At 37.4% G+C, this 21274-nt stretch overlaps 1 protein-coding gene across 10 annotated transcripts in view; it reads right to left on the bottom strand.

Annotated features, from left to right (window-relative positions):
* Positions 1-9923: 9923 nt before the first annotated feature.
* LRMDA (leucine rich melanocyte differentiation associated) overlaps positions 9924-21274 on the bottom strand; it is a 1072656-nt gene continuing 1061305 nt past the window's right edge. For 6 of the 10 annotated variants that reach the window (XR_011524500.1, XM_070566725.1, XM_070566671.1 and 3 more), the window contains one exon: positions 16035-16199. Coding sequence is in view for 7 of the 10 variants with exons in the window: in XM_070566702.1 (XP_070422803.1) it covers positions 16120-16199 (80 nt within the window). In the remaining 3 variants the exon portion in view is untranslated. Of the gene's footprint in view, positions 10256-16034; positions 16200-21274 lie in introns of those variants that run through there. The other 4 variants (XM_070566722.1, XR_011524502.1, XM_070566705.1 and 1 more) reach the window with 4 other exon arrangements.

Raw genomic sequence — 21274 nt, 5'->3', positions numbered from 1 at the left:
AATATGGTCAATGGCCAGTTGAAAGCAAAAATAAAATTCAATTTGTCATTAATTGACACATATACTCAAGTAGCTTTCTCTGTCAATTTGAATTAGGTACAGCAGCATATAAGAGAATAATAAAAAATAAATGTTACCTAAGCAAAATAAAATTTTATTTTTCTATTACAAAGAGAAATTTAGAGCTAAGCAGTACAGAGCTGGTATGATGAGCTCATATTGTCATCAGGGACATAGTTTCCCATCTTTCTTTTCCATTATCCTCCTCCTATGGCTTTCATCTCAAGGAAGCCAAAAATGAATGGTAGAGCTCCACCTATCATGTCTACAAATTAGAAAGAAGAACAAGAGGAGAACAATCCCTCTCTTTAAACATATCTCCGTGAGGTCCGCCTCACAACACATCCATTACAAATCACTGGCCAGAACTTGGTCATATAGCCATCCATAGCTGCAAGGGAGGCAGAAGAAGGTAATTTTTTTTTTAGCTTAGCTGGAATGTGTCTAAGCAGAAACTGTTTTCTATTGCTGAGCTAAAAAAAGAATGGATCATTGTGGGGAAGATATTGCTCTCTCTTTCATGTCTGAAAATACCTTTACTTTGTTCTGACATTTGTTTTATGTTTTGGCAGAATAGAGAATTCCAAGTTGAAAATAAATTTCATTAGAACTTTAAGAGTACTTTACTACCATCATCTAGCATTTACTGTTATGACAGCAGCTTAGTCCTACAGAGGTGTCATATTTGTCTGATTCATTTATTTTTTTTAGTCTCTGCAGGTTTTTAGTTCTTTGTCATTAACTTTCTGAAATTTCACAATGGTTTTTCCATTTATTTTCATTTGTCATATCCCTTAGTACTTCAAAATTGTATTCCATTATTTCTTTGAATATTTTCTTTCATTCATTTCCTATATCTTTTCTTTCTATAATTTCTATTAATTGACAATTAGACCTCTTGGATTAGTCATCTGTCACTAATCTTTTCTGTCATATTTTTGTCTCTACTTCCTTTTCATTTCATGAAGGAAGGTATCCTGGAATTGTTTCTTTCAATCCTTCAACCCAATTCTTCTACTGAATATTTTGTTTTGGCAATAATATTTTAATCATCAAGATCTCATTCTTTTTTCTCTGAATCTTCCTTTTTCATAACGTTCTATTATGTGGTGAACGCAATATCAGGTCACATGTCTCTGAGGATATTAATGAAAGGTTTTTGTGTGTTTTACCCCCTATTCTAGAATATTTCTATTTCCTTTGAAACTTTTTGTTTCATTTGTTTACCTTAGAATCAATCTAATGTCATATTTTATTCCTCAAATATTTGGTGATTCTTGATTTTCCACTCATTTCTAAAAATGAAAACATGTAAGAATTTCAGTAAATATAGCTCATGAAAGAAACTCCAACCACTGCAAACATTATAGTGTTGGAATATACACACAGACACACACACACCTGAGCTTCAAAGTAGGAAAGGAAAATTTTCATCTTTGAAACATAAAAAAGAGACTCAAAGCCATAGTTGAGTGTGAAAATCAAAGGCAAGTGGCACAAAGGAGTATCAGATTTGTATATAAGTGTAAATGCCTAAGTGGGTAGGTTTTAGGGTCAAGGCCCTTAAGCACAACGAACTGAACCTGAGCCTCTGAATAACATCCTGAGCCTGGAAGGACATAGCATGAGATCCAACTAATGGCTCTAAACAATGTATCATAAAAGCTTCACTCGTATGAAATTGGAAACCCAAATCTGTGCAGTGGGGAATATGGAGTTCAAATTTGCACTCCACTCCTAGAGAAGCAATTATAAGCAGAAAATGAGCATAATATCTGCTCAGGAATTGGTAATACCCACAGGGTCTGGATTATTGAAATTTGAAAGTGCTCAGTAGAGATACTCCATAGTATAGAGTATCAAGTGCTATCTTGGCAAATAAATGTTGAGGAGAAGAAGAAGAAGAATGAGGGAAGTGATGGGAAGAAAGGAGGGAGAAGAAACTACAAAGAAAAAATCACAATGAGATTCAGCAGGTACAGCAAACAGGAAAATTATACCCCATGGACTACAGGTAATAAACCAAATTGAAAGAAATTTAAAAAATGGCAAATCTGGAAAAGAATGAATTTCTAAAAATGGAAAACATAGCTAAATTTTTCCAATTTTGATGAAAACTATAAACCCACAGATTTGAGAAGCTCAACAAACCCCAAACAGAATAAACAAAAAGAAACCACATCACAGTACATCATAATCAAATTGCTGAAAACTAGTGATAAAAAGAAAATCTTAAAAGTTGTCAGGAAAAAGAAAAGCCACATTATGTACAGAGGAACGAGGTTAGAATGATGGCAGATCAGAAACGATGCAAGACAGAGCACAGTGAAATGACAGATTTAACGTGCTGAAAGGAAACAGTGTCAACCTACAACTGCACATCTAGTGAAAATATCCCTCAAAAACGAAGGTGAAATAAGGCCATCTCTAAACAAGCAAACATTGAGAGAATTTATTGCAAGCAAGATCACACTATAAGAAATGTTAAAGGAAGGTTTTTCATGCTAAAGAATAATGTTTCCCAATGGAAATGCAGATTTACACAAAGAAATGAAGAACACTGGAAATGGTAAATATGGAAATTAGAAAAATGTGTGTGTGCATGTAAATATTTTTCCTTATTTAAAATTTTTTTAAAAGATAATTGGCTGTTTAAATAAAAATAATAAAAATGTATTGTGCATTTTATAAATATATAGAAAATATATATGACAAAGGATAGTGGGGATAGGAGGATGGAAGTATCTGCTGTAAGGTGCTACATTTCATGTGAAGTAAATATTAATTAAAGACATACTGTGATAAGTTGAAGATTATTACTGTAAACGTAGAATAATCACACATACAAAAAAAGGTAAACTAGAATACTAAAGCCGCTAAATTAATCAATAAGAAGCAGAAAAAGACCACACAGGAGAGGACAAAAAATAGTACGAATAGAAAGCAAATAGCCAGATGGTAGAATTAATAGAACTAAATATGCTGATAATTCCATTACACATAAATTGTCTAAATGCTCCATTGGTAGGCAAGATTGTTCAACTTTCTTAAAAGCAAGGAGCAACTATATGCTACTTATTTTAAATGCAAAGATAGCTTAAAATAAAAATAATTTTAAATGCAAAGATAGCTTAAAAATAAAAGGATGGAGAAGTAGAAAAAGATAAATCATACAAGCACCAAAATAGCTATATTAATAACAAAGTAGATTTTAGGGTGAGGAATATTATCTGAAATAGGACACTTAAAAATGAAAAACAAAAAATGCATCAAAAGTATATAATAATTCTAAATGTGTAAACAGAATCTAATAGAGCTTTACAATACATAAAGCAAAGCTTACAGGCTAAAAGGAAATATGGAAAAATCCACAATTATATTTAGAGACTTGAACATACTTCTCTTAGTAATTAATGAAAATGTATATATTGAATCACTAAGGACATAAAAGATGTGAACAGAAATACAAACCAACTTGTGTTAGTTGACATTTGTGGACAATATACCAACAACAGCAGTAGACACATTCTTTCAAGTGCACATAAAACACCCTCCAAGCTATACTATCAGCTAAGTTAGAAGGAGCAAAGTCACACAGGGTACATTCTCTCATACATACACACAAATTTAATAGAATATAAATACCAAAAATAATCTGAAAAATACTCAAATATCTGGAAATTAAACAAGGCATTTCTAAATAATCCATAAGTCAAAGAAGATAGATATTACAAAGGACATTAATAAATATTTTTAAATGACAAAAATCACTACATATCAAAATGTGAGAATGAAGCTAAAGAAGTATTTAGAGAGAAATATATTGCTGTAAATGCTTTTATTAGAAGACAGTTTTAAAATCAATGATCTAAGTTCCCATATTAGAAAACTAGGAAAAGAAAAGTAACTCAAAGTAAGTGAAAGGGAGAAAATAACAAAGTAAGAATAAAAGTTAATGAAATGGAAACATACAACAGGAAAATCAATGAAATCAAATCAGGTTCTCAGGAAAGATAAGAAAAATTAATCAACTTCTAATAATCTCCTGGATTACGGATTAGCAAAAGGACATTAGTGGAACAACCAATGAAATGTAAGTAAGGTCCATAGGTCAAAGTATTGTCCAACTTTTTGATAATTGTATTGTAGTAATATAAAGTATTAACGTTTGGGAAAGCTGTATGAAAGGTACACAGAAACTCTTTGCACTATTTTTTGGCAACTTTTTTGTAAGTTTGAAGTGATTTCAAAATGAAAACACTTGTAAGAAGAGAGAAGAATCTCTGTTATTTGAAAGATTCCATTAAGAAATCAAAAAGGCAAGCTACTGACTAGGAGAAAATATTTGCAAAGCATACATCTGACAAAGACTTGTATAAAGATAAGTTTGTCATGGGGATATAATGTACAGGATATGGAATATAGTAAATAGTATTGGAATAAGTTTGTATGGTGACAGATGGTAACTAGGCTTACCACAGTGATCATTTTGTAATGTATAGAAATATCAAACCACTGTGATGTATAAACCTGAAACTAATAGGATATCGTACATCAATTATGCTTCAATAAAATAAAAGGAATATATAAAGAATTCTTATAATTCAATCATAAGACACACAAACCAATTAAAAATGGGTGAAAGATTTGAACAGATATTTCACAAAAGAAGATAGATGAATGTCCAACAAGTACATGAAAACATGCTCAAAATTACTAATTATCATGGAAATGCAAATAAATCACAATACTCTAACACTACATACTATACATACTATATACTATAACACTGCATTTGAAATGTAGTGGTCAAATTTTAGCCATTTTAAAAGACTAAAATTTAAAAATTTTAAAAAGACTGATTACACTCAATGTTGGCTTATATGTGGTGCAACTGAACTCTCATACATTGCTGTTGGGAGTGTGAAATGGTACAACTTCTTTGGAAATAACTTGGAAGTTTTATATGACGTTCATGAAAAAGCAAAACTAATCTACAGTGAAAGAAATAAATCAGCTGTTGAGTAGGATCGGCAGTTCTAACTGTAAGGGAGGGCAAGGGAACTTTTAGGGGAGGCGGGAATGTTTTATATCCTGACTGGCATTGTGATTATACAGGTGTGTGTATCTGGCATAATTCACTGAACTCTAAACTTACAGTGAAGGCATTTATTGTTCTATTGTATGTAAGCTCTACCTCAGTAAAATTGATGAAAAGGAAGGAAGGAAGGGAGGGAGGAAGGGAGGGAAGAAAGAGGGAGGAAGGAATAAAATCACACAGCTATAGCAATTAGAATAGGGTAATAATGGCACAAAAAAAGGAAATTACACACATTTAATAAAACAGAGAGCCCAGAAATAATTCCACATATATACGCAAACTTGGCAACATCAGGGATTGCATTAACAAGGAGACCAAAGATGAATTGGAACAATAAGTGAGCCATGTACATGAAAAGTTTCATTCTATCCCTGTGTCACACCCCCAGAGGGTAAATTCCAGACGGATCAAACACCTAAATATGCCAGACAAAATTTTACAGCTTTTACAAGAAAATATAGGATAATAACTTTATAATTTCAAGGTAGTGAAGAAATCCCTCAGCCACACCACAGCCCCAGCACCTCTCCCATATGTATATCACAAAAATTAGAAATTTGATGACATCAAAATTGTAAATATCCCCCAAAAACACCATATACAGAGTTAATATGTAAATCAAAGAATCACAAAAGATATTTGTTAGCACATTAAAGCCAAGTTTTCACATCTAGATTATTCAAGGAGTCTTGAGTCTTCATGTAGATTTAAGCTTTAATCATATCAGAAGTGCGAGTGCTACCAACTTACCTTAACACATCACTCTAGTCGATTTTCAAACTTTGTAAAAACTTCCTCAGCTGCTGCCTAGTGATAGGAAGAATTGCATTTATAATCTTGGCCTGAAGATCCTCCAAAGAAGGTGGCTTTGGTGAACATGCAGACAGTTTGAACATGACCCCATGAGGAAAAGTCTAATGGGAACAGAGCAGGTGACCTAGGTGGCCAAGCCAGAGGTTTCTTCCACTGAGCCATTGCCCGAGAAAGCATCTTTCAGAAACTGCTGCACCAGAATAAGTAAAAGTAAAAAATTCACTTTTCAAACCCACAAAAGTAAATAACTGGAAGAGCCATGTAAACAATTGTACTGCCAAATGATATGTCTGTAACTATGTAGCATTTAAACTTTTAGAGTCATTAAAGCTTAAAACTTCACTAAGACTTTTGAAATACTCTGCAAAGTGAATGCCTACAAATTTCCAACTAGAATTACTTATTTTTCTTTCCCTCCACATTGTTCTATCATTGTTTTATATATATTTGAGCCTTTATTGACAGGTGAATATGCATTTATGATCTTAATATCTTTTATTTATTTTGAGGAAGATTAGCCCTGAGCTAACTACTGCCAATCCTCCTCTTTTTGCTGAGGAAGACTGGCCCTGAGCTAACATCCATGCCCATCTTCCTCTACTTTCTATGTGGGACGCCTACCACAGCACAGCTTTTGCCAAGCGGTGCCATGTCCACACCTGCGATCTGAACTGGCGAACCCCGGGCCGCCGAGAAGCAGAAAGTGCGAACTTAACTTCTGTGCCACTGGGTCATCCCTTAATGTCTTTTTGATTTAGTATTTCTCTTAGAAATATTATACCATCTGTATTAGTCAGAATTCTCCAGAGAAATAGAACCAATAGAAGAGATATATATATATACGTGTGTATGTACATATATATATATATGTTTTTGTGTGTGTGTGGCATTTATTATGAGGAACAGACTCAAGTGAGTATGGAGGTTGAGAAGCCCCATGACCTGCCACCTGCAAGTTGGAGACCAAAGAACATGCATGGTGTAATTCAGCCCAAATCCGAAGGTCTGAGAACCAGTAGAGCCAATGGTGTAAATCTGAGTCCAAGGGCGGAAGATGAGATGAAAAGTCCCAGCTGAAGCAATGAGGCTAGAAAAAAGGGGCAAATTTCTCCTTCTTCTGCCTTTTGTTCTATTCATGCCCTCAACAGATTGGATGATGCCCACTCACACTGGGGAGGGAAATCTACTTTACTGAGTCCACCAGTTCAAATGCTTAATCTCATCCAGAACCACCCTCACAGAGACATCCTGAAATAATGTTTAACCTGGGCACCCCATGGCCAGTCAAGTTGACACATAAAATTAGCCATCACATCATCCATCTTTGTTCTTTAGGGAATGTTAAGTGAAAAAAAAGAAGGTGCAGGAAATTGCATATGCATCCATTTGTATAAAAAGAAGGGATTATGTGTATATATATGCACACCACTAGGTCTCCTTACGTGGAGAGAAACAGTGCTTTATAATCAGGGGGAAAAGGCAAATGTGAGGTTCATTCTTCTCATACACAGGCATTGACGAACAGCAGGCCACAAACTTTCCCAGTTTCTGCCAAACTGTGTAGAAGAGGAAAACAACTTTCATGAGAAGAACTAAAAGCCACTGGTAAATGCTTTAATAGCTAAAAGGGGAAAATGCAAAGATAAGAGAAACCATCACAGATAGAACTTAGTCTTCAGTAATGAAGCTAGCTACAAGCCACAGTTTTGTAGTTATAAATTAAACCCGGATTGAGTGTTGACAAGACTAAGGATCTTTAAATGAGTGATGTCCAAATTCCCTCCAATTTTCCCCAAGGGGTGTGACCTAGTCAGGGTTGGGATTACAGTGGCCTGAAATGGAATTTCTTACCCAAGGCAACTGGGACATCAAAGGATTGAGGAAAGCAAAGGTCTGACTAGAAGTGTCAAGACCCGAGGTAGAAGAGTCAAGCCAGGAGGAATGTCTGAAAAATTACTAAAATTAGATGAGAATGAATGGCTGAAATTAGAAGTGGCACAAAAGTCAGACATACAGCAAGGAACATAGGGTCACAGAAATAAAAACAGATGAAACACATTGGAAGCAAGAAGAGAAAGGAGGATTTCTGAGTGATTACCTAGAAAACACTGGTCTAACTTACAATTATGGATGAATCACAGAGCATGGGACACAGAATGTGGGTTTGTTGGCTTTCATGCTTTACGGATAGAATGGAACAGGTGAATATAGTGTTGTGCTGAGGCATACTGAAGGCCGAGGCAAACGGAAAAGTTTTCATTCAATATTTGATATCTTGTTCATCATAAATTTTTTGCAATAATTTTGAGTTTTTAAAGATATTGCATTAAAATTTAATTTATCTTGATTACTGAGAGTTTTGGTGTGAGCTGACAACCATACCCAAGGTGAGTGCCTCACTTGCCTCACCCTAGTTGAGCCCTGGTGAATAAACTAAACCAGAAGAAATATTAAATCCACACCGTCTAATGATGGTGAATACATAATGTAAGAGAAAAGTCATCATGGATTATTACCAAATGAAAACACGGCACATGAAAAATACCACCCATGAAGTCCAAACAACACTAAAGCAGTAAAAAACTGAGTATATGAGACTTAACTAAAACGTGGTGACCAATTTTAGAATCCTCACTCCAGGAATGATGCAAATATCATGGTTTAGTCTGTTTCAAAGTAGTCATCTTGAGAGACTATGCCCTGATTCCAAGAATGAACCTGATCATCTAAAATAGTTTTGAAACATTTTTTTGAAAATGCCTTCAGAGTTTGCAGTTTACCATACAATTATTTACACCTGGGTAGTACTTTAATTTGCAAAGGACTTTCATATACATTCATATCTCACAAGGTCACTAAATTCTGAGTTTGGAGAAACATTGGTGATCCCCTTCTGTCTTCAATGGTGTTGGCTGTAGTTGCCTTTGGACAGTTTCCACTTCCTCCCTAACCCAGCACAGAAACTGAAGAGCTGATGGACGAGCAAAGTGAGGAGCAGAGCAGAAAGAGAACCAGGGTCTTTTAGCTCTGGTGCACCTTTCATAAGCATCCACTAAGATGGAGTTTTCCCAAATTTTCAACATAACTAATGATTGCTGACTGAAAGGCAGAAATCAGGATGTGGGATTTCCAGACTTTAATTCTTTCATTACACTATACTGTGTTCCTATAAAGGCTTCAAAAATCTTAAACCATAAAATATTTTTCATTTGAAGTTAGCTTGGATTTATTTATAGTGTAGGATTTTGTTCTTTTTTTTGTTGTTGGAACTTATCCTGGGGAATGAATTGGGTCTAGAGCTACTTAATGCCATTTTTTCCTTTTGTTCACATTGAGTCTCATTTTATGAATAATTTGTAAGAGTTTTAAAGTTTGTTCCAAAAGAGAAGCTTCAAAATGTTTTGAGTAATATCTACATCACTAGAAAAATGTGAACTTACAAAGTAAGAGGATGCCCTTCATACAGATATTGCAGTGGTGAAGAACGTGGACTCTGGACATAGACAGCCTGAGTTAAAAGCCTGGAGTCCACAACTACTACCAGTATGTGACCCAGTCCACAGTACTGAGCCTTTCAGGGCCTTAGTTTCCTTACTGGGATAATAATACCCACGATTAAATTAGTCGAGACATGTAAAAAGTTTTTATAGTATTTGTGCAAGTGACAATTATCAGTACTTAATTAGATTCATAAATTCTGTGCCCTGCTTCCAACAGGAAAAATTTCATTATTTTATAGTCACCAATCAGAAGTTTTGAGAAGATCCGGACACTAAATTACAAATTTAAAATGTTAGTTCTATTCATGTTGGATAAAATACTTTACTAATGTCTGAGAAGAGTTAATGTTATAAATAATATGTCTCTGTCTTTGAAGTTCCCTTTAAACCTTGCTTTAATTGTATATATCTTATAATTATATGGGTATATAAGAATTCCAAAAAGGATTAGACTTTTTTTGAAAATTTTTAATTGAATGAAAGAGAAGAGCTTCCACTTGCACAGATACAGTCTTAGATATAGAATACCTAAGTGTGTCCACAACCAAATCCACAGCCTGCTGGCTGCGTGGGAGGTAACCGGAGAGGACGGCCCTGTGAAGCTGACACTGCATCTCAAATCCATGGAAAGTCAAGCTGCATGTCATTTTGTCATTCTGCTTCTTGAATTCTGCTTCATTTTCCTTTTCTGCTTCAGTCTTAACCCATTTTCACTGTTTCGTGCTTCCACACTGTACATTGTTCTGAAACTGAATAAATAAGTTTCTTTGCTTGATCCAGGCTAAAGAAAAGGGGTAGAAATTTTTCAAATGAAAATTCCTTTCATGAAAGAGACTCACCTTGTTTAATGTGCCACAACATGTCAGTACACATAGCCTAATAGACCTCTGTGAATTGGAATCATTCTTTCATTCATACATGAAACAATTATTGAGTGGTTGCTGCATGCAACAGACCCTTTAGGCTCAGAACAGAAAAAGTCTTTCCCTTTATTTGGACAATAAATGACAAAACAAACAAACATGTAATATGTCAAGTGGTGATAAATGCAACAGAGAAAAACAAAGCATCATAATAGACTGTGACGGGCGGGGTGGGTGCTACTTTAGATACAGTGGTCTGAGAAGGCCTCTCAAATGAGATGGCATTTTAGCAAAGACCCGAATGGCAAGTTCAAAGTCTAGGACTGCAGTACTCATTGTAGACCAGTGTGGCTGTACCTGGGTGTTAAACTCATTAAAATCTTGCTTCAAATGGAATTTATTTTATAATACCACTTAATTATTATTATTTAAACTATGATTTAATAAATATAACCTTTGTGAGTGGATAATATATATTATTTCTTACCTATTTCAAGACTCTTTAACTCAAGTAGTCTAAATATTGTGATTAAGCCCATTATAAGGCAACTTTGTCCCTCTCATCACAACTATACGAATTGAAAAGCTAGTATCTAAAGGAAATTATTCCCAGTGACTTCCAAATTCATTCTTATTTCTAAGATTGAAGGAATTATTCCAATATGGAAAAGAAAAAGTTGATTGAAAGTAATCAATGTGATAAAACATAAGCATTAATTATTTACAGAATATTCAGGATGTTAAGTCAGGTTATCCAGTTGAACTTAGATGTTATCCACACCTCCTATGAGTTGAGTTATTGTTTACTGCCTGAACAAAGGGATGGTCAAATCCTTGCCCCAGCATCTTCAGCCCCACATAGGGGCCTTCATCATTTTTCTTAACCATCTTTGCATTTGTGTCATCTTGTCGAGGACTCATCTACCTCTGAACCTAATGAATATATAAAGGCTTGTCATGAACATGAAACTATTTTCTCTCTTTGATCTTATTACCCAGACAACAAGTTTTCTCCTTATCTTTCAGCCGGTCCAGCAGCTAGGGAACTTACCTTAGGATGCTGGTTTTTCAGGCACAGGCCATAGTCATCTTTGTCCATATGTAGCCATACACATATGATCATTTATTCCCACAGTAACTTATCATCCATCTTTTCCACACTGTTATATTGTCTTGGGCAGAGAAACTTGTAAAACATTACTAAGTGATGGCACTCCTCATGTATCAAAGATGATTCCATTTTGAGGAAAAAATATTGCTAAATACACCTTAGTGCTGAATTTCAGCAAATCTTCTAATCGGCAGAAAACTGTCTTTTCCCTTCCTTTCCTATTATTCCCTCAGCTCCCTATTTATCCCTACCTACTCAGAGTGCACACTCTAATTCTGCTTCAAGCTCTGCTTCATGTTCTCCCTTGGCATAATTCCATTTATTACCACTTCTATCAACTTTACTTTAGCAACTCACCCAGAGGCACATTCCATACTTCGAATTTTCTTTTTACTTTCTTAGAAAATCTCCCTTGTCCTAGGTTGCATGTTCTCCAGGCCATATTCCATGCTACTTTAGAAAAACTAGCCTATGCTAATATGTTAATATGTACGAATAACATAGCATTACCTACCCTACCCACAAAGTGATAAACTAACCTTTAGGATTATAATTACCCAAAGGAGAATTACTAATGCTGGAAAATTTCAGGTAAACTTGTAGGAAGACAATGATTTCAGACAGGTGGCTTTGTCTTTTAATGTTCTTCAAATCCCTTAAGTGTTTGCTGATGTATTAGATATAACATACATTACTCCACTAAGGGCTAATGGTCTGTTGGTCACACAAACGAGTGACCAACATGGTTTCTGCTCTCCCTTTCCAGGTCTTGTAAACAGTAGTTTACAACATGGTATTTGGACAAGGTAGAGAGAGCAGAAACAAGTAGTGGTAACGGCCTTCTTTGGTGAAGTCTTCTTGGAAACAGAATTGGGCAAAGCAGACGGTGAAGGTCACATTGGATCAGCTGCTGTGGATGGGCAAAATGGAAGAGTCTCAATGGGCCCTGCGTGATGCATCCTAGGCGTTAGGCAGATTTGACTTAGGCTGCTCTCGTGAGTAGTAGCTACTGAACACTGTTACGGTTTTGATGAAAAGAGCCCTGTGGATTGTTTTTGATCTGCGTATTAACAAAGAATAGAAAGACAGCCAGGTTATTTCTTGAGGCAGTAAGAAAGACATTTTCCCTTGAAAATGTGTAAGAAACACTCTGCTGGAAAACACACACGCACACAGACAAAAAAAAAAAAAAACAACAAACAAAAAATCCTTTCATCCAGAATCTGTGGTTTGCTTTCTTTTATTCCATTGTATACATGAATATGTGAAAATGCACAACTCTCAGACATGCAGCGTGATCAAGTGACAATCGCTTATAATGTTCCTCTATTTAAAGCAACAAACAGATGGAGGGTTTATGAGCAAGGCTGGGAAAAGTAAAAGCAAATGATTGTAATAGTTGTACTTTTAATAGGGTTCCCCACAATCTAAAACATTATGTCCCAAGGAACAAATTGTTCTATAAAATTACGTTACTTAGGAAAGAGATAGTCTGTCCTGACTTTGCTGAGGCAACAGAGCACTCCAGGGTGGCCTTCTATTGCTGAAGGCTCTCTAGTCAGATCAGTGTCCTGAGAGATAGGATGCAGGGATGTTGGGCACCATGATTCCCAAAGAAAAAGCTCAGTGGAATAGGGTAAAATGCAGAAAGATCAAGCGGAGAGAAAAGGGATATGAAGTATATCTGAGCTTTGATTGAAGCTATTATGTTCTAATTCTCTACTTTGAAAAACAAGGTTTGGGAAATTCCTATGAATTTAAGATAAGCACACAACATCTCTACTTTCTCAACCAATTCAGACTGATGTCTAGCTCTAGCATAGCAAATCTTAACAAACAGCAGAACTGTAAACAATCCAACACTAATTCATTATCATTATCCCCTTTTAAGAAAAACAAAACTCTCTATAATTCTATCATTAAGATGAATATGCCATAGCAATGGCCTTTACGTAAATTATAATTAAAGCTAATCTTAATTAAAGTTATTACACCACTTTGGAAGAAAATAAACAGTCCAAAGAGAGGGAAACAATGTGGTCAATAACTCACTCCAAAAATATTTTTTGCCTCCAAAGCTTGCATTGAGGGAGACATTCCTGTGCGTGATACAAATGGTTCTGACATTAAGAAAAGTAAACAAGTAAGAAAAATAAAGATGGAAAAATTCTGTGGTCAGTTCACAAGTGCTTTTTTATTGTTTGAGGCAGGGTTAAAGCCTTTTATAAAGACAAGGATATATGTGCTGCTAGATTGGATATGACACTAGACTAGTCTAGCTGCCCTTGCATAGAACTCTGGCTGCCCATAATACGCCATGGACAAACATGTGTTGGTGCTGCTAAACAAAGAACCAAGGTGGGACCTTATGCAGCTAATTGAAAGCATTACTCCAGTGCCGTTTTGTCAATCAAGTAGAGAAAAGATACTCAGCTCTGGTTATTAATGGACTTGAGAGATAAAGGCAAACATTCAATATCCTCTAATTATTAATGGTCTTCAGGATTTTAATTTGTCTCAATAACTGATTACTAAAGGTTGCATAAACCACAAGAGTGACTCTTGTCAGCCTCAATGCAAGCCATTCAAGGACTGTGTTGACTCACTAGGCCAGAGGTCAGGTAAATGAACTAAAACCAAGAAAGTAGGTTCTTCTCGGGTATCTCAGGGATTCTGAGTCCCCAGAGACTTTTACAATAGCAACTCTCAGTCAATCGGTATTGTGGGGGATTGGAATTGGCCACCCCAAGATATTTCTCTTTGGCATGAGGATTATTTGGGGCTGGTTACTTTTAAAAACTGCAGACATGAGAGAAACTCTGGAAAGCAGAATTCACTTACCCTTTGTTAAGAGATATTTACATTTGTAAAACAAATCTCTATCTCTAAAGGTGTCTCCCTCTCTGTACCAGGAAGAAGAGGGGGATGACCTTATCCTCTAAAAACTCTTAACAATGCAGAAGGCAAGGACTCAAATCTGCACAATAACTTTAGTCTTGTTTACTGTGCTTTTCTGGTAATCTCCCATAACTGACTCCCCCCACCCGCAACATCCTCTTTTGTCTTTAGCTGAGGAGGATATTTAAGGTGAGAGCTTCCGCCATCTTGGTGAGTTGCTCAGTTTGCCTGAGTCACTCCCAGGTATACATGTTATAAAGCTTTGTTTAATTTTCTCCTGTTATTCTGTCTCATGTGAATTTAATTCATTGTCTTGTCAGAAGGACCCAGAGTGGATAAAGGAAATGTCTTCTTCCCCTCCAGTAGCTATAATTTGGAAGGATTCTCTTTCAGGTTTTGCTGTTCTCAAACTAAACTAACACTGGGAGACCCAAGACAATGAACACATAGTCCAACTAAAAGAAGCAAAAATAAATGCTACTGTGTCAAGAACAATTAGCCTTTCAAATATCTTCTAGAGTGATTTTACTGGTATGTCTGTTTAAATTAAATGAAATTTTATCCAGCCAACTAGTGTGATCAAGCTTATTTTCCTTAGAACATTAGCATTGGAATGCAGCCAAAGACACATAAAGACACCACCAACTCACAAGCTACAGATATCATTTCTGAGAGCTCCCAAAAAAGATACGAAATTCAAAGAGTTTGTGCTTTCTATTAAAAACTGTTTGGTCTGATGGGTGTTTTCTACAGCCTTTGCTTTCTTTTTTAGCTTTCTGACCTGTCACTCTATCTTTCATCATCTCACTATTTTTAAGTAGCACCCAAAGGAGCAAGGCAGCTGCAAACACAAATATGGCCACGGATGTAGCTGGAAGTGTGTGTGGTTAAAAATAAATAAATAAATAAATTAATTAATTGATTGATTAATTAATAATAGCCCCTGGTGCAACCAGAACCTGGTGATGGGAAAGATGCCTGACACTGTCTAGTATTCAGGGCAAGAAGCAGAGTTAGAAATGAACAAGACAAGATAAAGTTCATGCTTGTGTAGTCAGGGATTTAGGGAAAGCTATTTACTCCAATACAGGAATTGTAACAACATGAAGCCGACCATAAATGTATGACCTAGCTGAAAACTTATACGTCTGTTCTCTGAAAAGCTGCAAACTGAAATGTGTTGCCCATGATAAAGATGCTAAAAGATGGTGGCACAGGGGATGCTAGGGGGAGGGGAAGGAGTATGCAGAATATAAGAGATTAAGATTTAAGAGGAATAAGGGAGAGTGGCTTTCCTCTAAACTGTGACTATTTCACTAAAAATAAACCCACAGCACAATGGTATCAGAGGGATCTCTACTCAATAGGCAAGCTTAAGACACAATCCCTCTCACTTGACTACAGCCACTGAGCATGCTCAGGGAGGCCCCAGGTGTGACCTCTGCTCCCCTGTGAGCAGTGGAGGGGCCAGGCAATCTATCATGGTGTTCATCCTGTCAGCCCTGGTGCTTTGCCGCCGCTGTCTGTCACCCTGGTGGATGAGACCTGCTTAAGGGCAATCATGTCAATCTCTATGTGACCACTCAGTCTAAGGCAGAAGGATGATCTTGACAGGGCTGGCAAAGTCAGCAGAAGGTACCAAATGCTGAAGTCATAGCCTTCCCACAGAGATGCAATTTGGGCCATTGTTTTTTTCTTTAGCTTTTTCTTTATTTTTACTTTCTCTTTTTCTTTTATTCTCACAACATGGGCTAAGGCATACAGAACTTGCCTTCAGAGCTGGTCATCTCGGATAAACCTGTTGCCCTCTGAGTTTTTCCCATAGTAAATATAGCGACACTTCCCCAGGACACCTGCAAATAAAAGGAAACACATCATTACAGGTGGTACACTTAGTATAGCAAGGAAACATAGGTTCTGCAAAGCAGAAATGCCACACAATCACAGACGCAATGGGTGGCAGCAAATGGATTAAGCCCCAGAAGCGAAGAACCCTATTTTCTTGTCCTCAGAGTTGACATTCAAATAGAATGTTACCACAGCACAGGCTCCTAGGAATAACATATTTCCTGCAGGATTTCTCTTGCACATTTTAGAGACTTTTCTAGTTTGGCCAATTACTCCTCAAAATAAAGTATAACCCTCTCCTCTCTTGAGGTTCTCTTAGTAGAATTTCTAAAAATGGAAAATTAGAGTTTAAAGATGGTCTTAGCCCAAGCAAAAGATGTAGAACAATATTCCCAGAATGTATTTTCAAGTCCTTTATCTTGAATCAATATTGTTAACTTCCAGAGAGAAGCTTTCAAATCCCAGGAGGCGTCAAGCACATACTGGTTGATTAGGGAAGAGTGGTGGTGTTAACAAAATGCCACATAGAAAGTAACAAGAGCCTCTGACAGTAAATGGCTTCTTCTTATAGGCATCCTAAACTCTATTCTCAGGTTGGAATGCATTTGATTTTCATCTTCAGTTTTATTTTAAATAATTTTGTGGCTCCATATAGAGCTTTCCTCTCATTCAAGGAGATTGTAAGAAGGCTTAACTATGAAAAATATCCCCAGAATAGAGTCAAACCTTTTAATCAGCTCAATATTTATTCTAAATATCCATAAGAAATCACCTGCCATAGTTACTTTGAAAGTTTGTAGGATTATTAAGCAAAAATAAGTTTTTCCAAGAAAATATTTATAGCTACAATTTGCTTTTTACTACCTTGTTTTCTCTTCTAGTTTTAGAAAAACAAACTTCAAATTCAGCTTCACAGAGTTGTCTTATTACTAATAGCACTTGAGTCTCTGAAGTATTCATAACCAGAGGGGGAAAAAAAAAGCATTGTCCATAAAACATTAATTCATGAGTCACAGATCTGTCTGTAAAAATACCTACTTATATGCATTACTTTTTTCCATCAGTTTGATAGCGTGAAACCACCAATCGCCAACCATTGTTCATTTGGGATAAAGCAGCCCTGGAAATTATCCTGGTTCTTCACATCAGAAGGACTAAATAGTAAATATTTTTATGATCGTACAAACGATGTTTCTCTACTACAGAACCTTAAACCTTATTCTTAAATAAGGATTAAAATGACTCTCAGAAACTTTTAAGGACAGGGCAGATGCTCCCTGGTTTGAATGGCTTGGGACAAAGTTTGGAATTGCTGGGATCATAGAATCTCTGAGAGTTGGCAGTAGGGAGAAGATGACATCACTCCACGGCCTCAAAACTGGTCTTGGGCTTGCTCTCATTACTTCTATTCCCTGCCATGTTCCATGAGCAAGTGTGCTATGGACCATTCTTCTCCCTTGGCTGTGCTTTCTCCTCAGCCACCTATCCCCAATTTCTGCTTTTCAGTATTGATCTGGTGCCCGGAAACACTGAGGTAGGATGAAACCTTTCTGTGGCCCTTCTTGGGGCCTAAATTATTCTTTTGGCTGTTGGCACTGAGCTGTTTTTTTTTTCTTTTTCTTTTATTGTGCTGGGTTATATAGCACCTGGGGTTGTATTAATATTGTCACTCATGCCAGGAACCAGTCTGTGGGCTTAGCTGGTCAGGCTCCATTCCAGGAAGAGCATCCCCTACAGGCCTGGGTGGGAATGTCTCAGATGTTTCTGAAAATCTACAAAGAGCATCCTTAAACATAATTGATTCAAATAAACCCTCAAGAATCTGGAAGGATGAGTCTGAGGGATGTTAATTTCTTTTTACAGCACTAGGACAGCATAAATTTTTACTTAAAAAAATGGATAGGGCTGTCAGATATCATAAAGAACACAATCTTTCTTTTGAGGAAAAAGAATGGAAGGCAGACATACACACACACACACACAGACACCCACAAGTCACCAGCAAGTGCATTCTCTCCAATCAACTCTCCAGTGCCTTCATGGACTGAATTTCTTTCTCTACTCTCTCTCCATGGTAAACTTCAACTCTGGATCTCACCTAGATGCCACCTGGACAGCAAGTGTCATCCTGGAAACAGGCTGGATACTCCTGAGACATGGGCTATAATGTGGAGGGAGGTGAAGTGATCTGAGCCACAATCCCCAGGCCTGCTTTCTAGTCAGCACTGATAAAAGTCCTTTTTAAGGCCTGCCCTGTTCCTTTGGGCCTGAATGCAAGAATGTTGATAGACATCCTGGTGAGAGAGGGCTGTTTGATGAATGCAGGAAACTGGTGAGGTGTCAGAGCTTAGAAAATGAGGCAAGGACATGAGGTATTAATATTGTCAATGATCTCTTGATGGGAAAACAGATACTGCACTAACCGTCAGATTTAAATAGACATCAAGTACATTAATGACAAAAGGGCAGACTTCAAACAAAGGGTCTGTGTGGCAGGGAGCAGAGCTAGTCTCTGTGCTGGCAATAACCTGATCTGAAAAGACTCTGTCAGGGCTAGAGACAGGCCCAGGATTGTGTGCAGTGACAGAAAACAGAGATGCTGACAGAGACACCAGTGCCATATTATGCCAAAGATATTCTAACACTGTCTGCTGCTCTAACGAAAGCTGACATCAGTCCCTATCACTTGGAGTCTTCTCTGCCTGCTCCTGCAGAACAGTTCTCCCCAGACATCACGACAAAACTCACTGCCCTGGTGAAGTTCCTGCGGCCCCGTTCTGTCCAAGTGCCGGAGTCAAGGGGCCTAGGGATAACTTCAGTCAGTCTAAATTTGGACTTCGCAGGAGGAGTGCACTCACCCCCCCCCCACCCCCCCATATCTCGCTACTCGAGGTGATCAGAGCGCCAACGTGTAAGGAGCTGTCACCTTGAATAAAATCCTTAAAGGGAAGGTACTCAGTCCGTGGGCTGCTCCAGGAAGGCGCAGGGACGGCCTGGCAGCCAAAAATGAAATCCAGCTGCTGGTGCTCCCCTGGGGAGAAAGGTGGTCTGGCTAGTGACAGTTAAGATCGCCTGAAATCTTTGAACTCGAACCACCTACAAATGCTTAAATTAAGCAAGTGTTATCTCTGTTGGGACTCCCACCAGAGCTCACAGCTGGGAAGTGATTACCCCTCAAATGGGAATTTTATGTTAAATAAATAAATAAATAAATAACATTAACAAGGAAGGGGGAAAAAAAGCACTATCCCATGTGTGGCCATAGGATTTTATCAGGTTATTGGTAAAATAATAGTTTCTGCTTATAAATTAAGCGAGGTGGCAGTGTGTTTTTCTCTCCCCTGACCCCCCATAGCCCTCCGTCTCCCATCATGGCAACTGCCATAAACTGTGAAAATTACAGGGGGAACAGTTTGCTTGCAAAGAACATTTTGACGGGGAGCCTCTCCAAGGCTGGAATTTGAGAATCCGCTGGTTGTGACTCGGTAGGTGGTGGTTTCTGCATTACATCTGCAATGCAAGTTCACTTGTTTGCATCTCCTCAAACTATAACATCTTGGGACTGGAGGGGGAACAACACATTCAATGGCACATGTAGTGTTTTCATTAAAATATCTGGCTTTGGCCATAATAAATGGAGCAAGTTTGCTATGCATCAGGCTGATGTGTAGCTGTCTGTGTGGGGGTTTCTTTTCAGGGGTCCTGAAAAAAATGACAGCATGCTGTCCCCTCGGGAATCCTCTCCTACCAAATGAGATTCCTAATTTTTCTTAAGTAGCCAGCTCTCTCATCACCACAAGCTCTTAAAACTTTAATTATGAAAAAAATGTATTCAGAAGGATCTGTTTTAAAGAGATCCTTTATCTTTTAAATGTTTCTCTGGAATGGATGTTCTAATTATGCAGGTTAAGTTATGACCTTGGGGCTGCCTGAGGGAGTGGAAATCAGCCTCTTTTCTTGGATGCAAGGCTGTGATGGCAGGGACAGTACCAGAGACCTCCCTGGGGGAGAACCTCGAGTGTCCTGAGAAGGAAGTCCTTGTACATTCATGCAGAGCCCAGCAAAGGCCCCAGGACTCCTGGATCTCTGGATATCCTCGCATTTCAACTGTCTACTTAATAAGGGGAGGTGGGGGAAGATCTGTGTTTAAACCTAGCTCTGCTGCTAACAGTTACGTGACCATGGCCCTTTCCCTCGCTGTGCTGGTTTCCCCATTTGTAAAATGAGGGCAAGGGGCCAGATAATCTCAGAGGTTCATTTTAGTTCTGAAATAGATAATTTAGTATTTTTGAATGTTTCTTTTGAAGATAAAGATGTCAGGTCCAATATTGCCTGATGCAGGAGGCAAATCCAATGGTCAGTTAATCAAAAATTTGATTTGGACTAAGTCAGCTCTTGAAACGCATCCAGCCCATTTTCATATAATATATAGAAGGAGAGCTCTGCTGGACCTCAAAATCCCAAAAGAAAGAACTACCACTAACTTTCCTGCAATCTGTATTTCATACTTAGAGCTGGGAAGTACTTACAACTAACTAGCCTAAGTCCCACTAGCTTTGACATAAGCTCAAGTCTCATAACTCCATATTCAATAGAACTAAAGACTAGATATCAGAATAAGTGATCTGTCATTAATAGTTTAGTTGTGAAATAATAATCTTTACGCAAATACAAAAGCTTATTTGATGATGGAGTATTGGTTAGACCAATAAATTCATATTTGTAACATAGAGAAATTATCAATTTTTCATCATTATTAATGTTAATCGTAATCATCATTTTAAATTATTGTAATTTTAAATGCTATTATCACAAATGTTTGTAAGTGTAGCTGTGTAATGACAAACAGACTTTAATCTGTTTGCGATCACTAACAGCTTAAAATTAGTGCTACAAAAAACAGAAGGACAGAGGGCTCCTTGGAGAACTTCTGTTCTCCAGTCTGTATGAGTAAAGGAAGGAACTAGACTCTTCATGGCCTCTGAAAACAGTGATGACAGTGTTGTGAAGTGGTGGATGGGCCCAGCGACAGAGAGAGAAAGGGTACCAGGAGATTCTTTCTGGTGCATTCCAGAAGGTT

Source organism: Equus przewalskii, chromosome 1, assembly GCF_037783145.1.
Source record: "Equus przewalskii isolate Varuska chromosome 1, EquPr2, whole genome shotgun sequence".
NCBI classification, from domain to species: domain Eukaryota; kingdom Metazoa; phylum Chordata; class Mammalia; order Perissodactyla; family Equidae; genus Equus; species Equus przewalskii.
The sequence above is the reverse complement of the archived record's forward strand: the minus strand, read 5'-3'. Positions and strand labels throughout refer to the sequence as shown.